The sequence below is a fragment of the Medicago sativa genome, chromosome 6 (genome assembly GCF_051527215.1).
Source record: "Medicago sativa cultivar Bolivia chromosome 6, Bolivia_mono, whole genome shotgun sequence".
In the NCBI taxonomy this organism is placed as follows: Eukaryota; Viridiplantae; Streptophyta; class Magnoliopsida; order Fabales; family Fabaceae; genus Medicago; species Medicago sativa.
This window is the reverse complement of record NC_140754.1, coordinates 13,949,510-13,952,848: the sequence shown is the minus strand read 5'-3', so window position 1 is coordinate 13,952,848 and position 3,339 is coordinate 13,949,510. Positions and strand designations below refer to the sequence as shown.

At 33.5% G+C, this 3,339-nt stretch overlaps 1 protein-coding gene across 1 annotated transcript; it reads left to right on the top strand.

Annotated features, from left to right (window-relative positions):
* Positions 1-3,339, top strand: CYB-1 (cytochrome B561-1). Its single transcript, XM_085716291.1, has 4 exons — positions 1-367; positions 1,392-1,440; positions 2,187-2,386; positions 2,912-3,339. Exons 1-4 carry the CDS (start codon positions 221-223, stop codon positions 3,212-3,214), a joined length of 699 nt encoding a protein of 232 aa, XP_085572417.1. The 5' UTR covers positions 1-220; the 3' UTR covers positions 3,215-3,339.

The following is a 3,339-nucleotide window of genomic DNA, read 5'->3' as shown; positions in this document are numbered from 1 at the left end:
TTTCCAAACATTTTATACATTAAGGTTATGTTTGGACAACCAACTTATCCAAAGCTTATAACACACGTGTTTATGGAATGAAAATTTCAAAGAAAGGTATAAGAAGCAAGTGAACTTATTCCAAGTTTTCTTTTTCCTTTATACCTCAATCACCCTTCGACATCAAAATCTCATTCTCTCTCTTTCTCTCTCTCTCTATAATCAATTTTCTCTCTATAGAATGGCAACTCCACCGGTAGTCAAATTCCCGATCTTCGCAACAGTGAGAGGTTTTGGAGTTGTGATCGCTACTCTTCTGTTAACATGGGTTGTTCATTTCAGAGGAGGACTCGCTCTTGTTTCTGATGACAAAAATCTCATCTTCAATGTAATCAAGATTAAATTTTTAACTCTTTTTTTCATCTGGGTCATTGTTTTTTTCATTGATTTGTTATTATTCTTTGTTTTAGGGTAATGGGTTTGTGTTTTTTTTTTTCTTTCAGTTTAATGTTTTTAATTTTTTGGTGTTGGATTTGAATATGTGAGAATTTGAAGGCTTAGGGTTATTGTTAATTTTGTTTCATTTTTGGTTGTGTGATTATGAAGTTATTTGTTTTTGTGTTTTTTAAGAAAAAATTAGAGAAGATGAAATTTTTATTAATCTTTGTAGCATGGTCAAAGATGTATCCCACACGTGTTAGTGTCGGTTACCGATACATGTGTTTACATTCAATTATGTACTTTTTTCAAATTATTATCAGTGTCGACATGTTGGTGTCGTATATGACGTGCTCAGCTCTGAAGGGATTTGCACTGATGCTTGAGTAGATTTGAATTTCATCTCTTGAGGTTACAAGACTAAGCTAACACATGTTGTAGTATGTATTTGGTTTAGAGTGTAAATTTTGATTTTTAGGCTTAATTACTTTGTTGATCCTTTACCATGATTTCTTGTCTCAATATGTTATAGTTTCAATATGTTAGTATGTATATTTTTTGTTTAAATTTAGTTTGGCTTGTTTTCGTTTGCTAAACTTATCGTAGTTAAGGTCTTTGACCTTTGAGAGGTGCTCCAAGGTATCTCCATGGCTTAGGCCTATTGGGCACGTTGCCGTAGTCTCACATGCTTTAAAGTGTTAATTTTGAGGCAAAATTGATTTTGTTTAGCAATAAGAAGTGGTTTGCGCATTAGGTTGAAAATTTTACATCATAAATGTATTTAACAATATCACATTCATTTTATATCAAATTTATGAAGAGTTCACACGAACACGAAGTTGGCCTCGTAGAGATTTTTTTTTTTTATGGATATTTTAGTTTTTGTATATTTTGTTGGGTGTTTTTAAATTTTGCATTTTGACCTTTATGTGAAAAAATATGATTTGAATTTTGAACACTTGTATTCCATGTAGGTTCATCCGGTGCTGATGGTGATTGGCCTTGTTCTGATCAATGGTGAAGGTGATTGTTCTGTCTTCTTTAATTCTTAGAGAATGTTCTTAGCTAAGCCTGTTTGAAACTTTTTATGGTGATATATGAAGGGTTTGTTAGATCTCAATAACAGTTATCAACAAATTGGAATTGTTAGCAGATGATAGAAAGCAGAGATAATTTTAGGGTGGTCCCTTTAACTGTATGTAATGCAACCAAATACTATGAGAAATCTGAATGGGAGGAATTTGACATATTTTGTTCTTAATTGTTGATACACAATGTTTCCTATTCTCAATTCCCATAGATTTTCGCTGTATTTCATCGGTGAAGCCTTTCATGGTTCTTTAGAGTTTATGCTTGGTTAACCGTTCTCCTTAAATTCAAGAGTTGAAAGTTCATGTCAAATTGTTCTGTGTTGTCTAATTGCAATAATATATGAAGTTCAAATAAGATTGTACAACTTCTTATCTCCATTTATGACTCTCATCATTGTGAATTGAATAAAACTAAAGAAAGTGTATGTGGTTTCAAAAGAAGTGTTCTGTTTCGCTTCTTAGAGTTACAAATTTTCCGCGTTGTTTTCGATCTTTTTCCTCTTTTCAAATATTTGTACCGAAAAGAGTGATAATCGTTGTTTTCGCTGCTTTTAATCTGCTTTCCTAGATTGCATATAATGGTTTCTTTTACTAATTATACCTTAATTGGTTTGTGAGTATCGTCATTCTAGTGTTAATGCTAACTCCGTCATTTGGTTTTTTTTTTACAATGTGCAGGGATGCTTGCGTACAAGACGGTATCCGGAACTAAAAGCTTCAGAAAATCAGTTCATCTAGCAGCACAGTTTCTTGCTCTCATTTTGAGCTTAATTGGTCTCTGGGCTGCTTGGAAATTTCACAATGACAAGGGCATTGACAATTTCTACAGCCTGCATTCATGGTTAGGCCTTGCCTGCCTTTTCCTATTCTTCATTCAGGTATTTTTTAATTCTTATCACATTTTATCATTGAGTAAAGATCCAAACTAGTCGTCGAGAAAATACACAGGCCTTATTTGGTCTCTGAGAAATGCAAAACGTCAATCGGTCATCCAAATTTTCAAATGCCTGAACATTAGTCATTTTTCAGATAATTTATTCGGACATTTTAGTTCCTGAGGTGTACTATTTCGATCAATGTTTTAAAAACTGGATTGGAGATCGAACCAGTAAGACCTCGGGATCATGATCTAATTGGTTCAACCAACTGTGGTTCAATCTAGTTCAACCAACAGATGAACAGACCAGTTCCCTGTTGATCTGGTCCAGTTTTTAAAACATTTGTTTCGACTGACATTTTCAATTTATGAGTACCAAATTAGTACTTTCTATTTTTAAGGATCTGGTATGTCTTTGAATTTTTTCTCAAAGACTAGTTTGGATATTCACTCTTTTATAATAAGTTCAATTCAACTTCAGAATTTAGATTCCATGTATCTAAATGCTCTCTGCAATATTTGTCAGTTGGCTGCTGGATTTGCAACATTTTGGTATCCAGGAGGCTCAAGAAATAGTAGAGTTGCGCTAATGCCATGGCATGTGTTCTTTGGTATCTATATCTATGCATTGGCTATAGCCACAACTGCTACTGGTCTTTTAGAAAAGGCTACATTCCTTCAAACCGGCAACGTCATATCGCGATATTCCAATGAAGCACTTTTGGTCAACTGCTTAGGCATTTTAATTGTTGCTTTAGGTGGCTTTGTTATTCTCGGTTTAGTTACGCCGACTTATAATAAAGCTGATGATATAAGAGGAAATGAGTGAGGGATTATATATTTCAAAATATGAGAACATGAAGAACGGTTGTAAGATGTATTCGATTAGGTTGCATTGATTGTTGTATGAACGAAACTCTTCAACATATATACACAAGTTTCATTTTCTTTTCA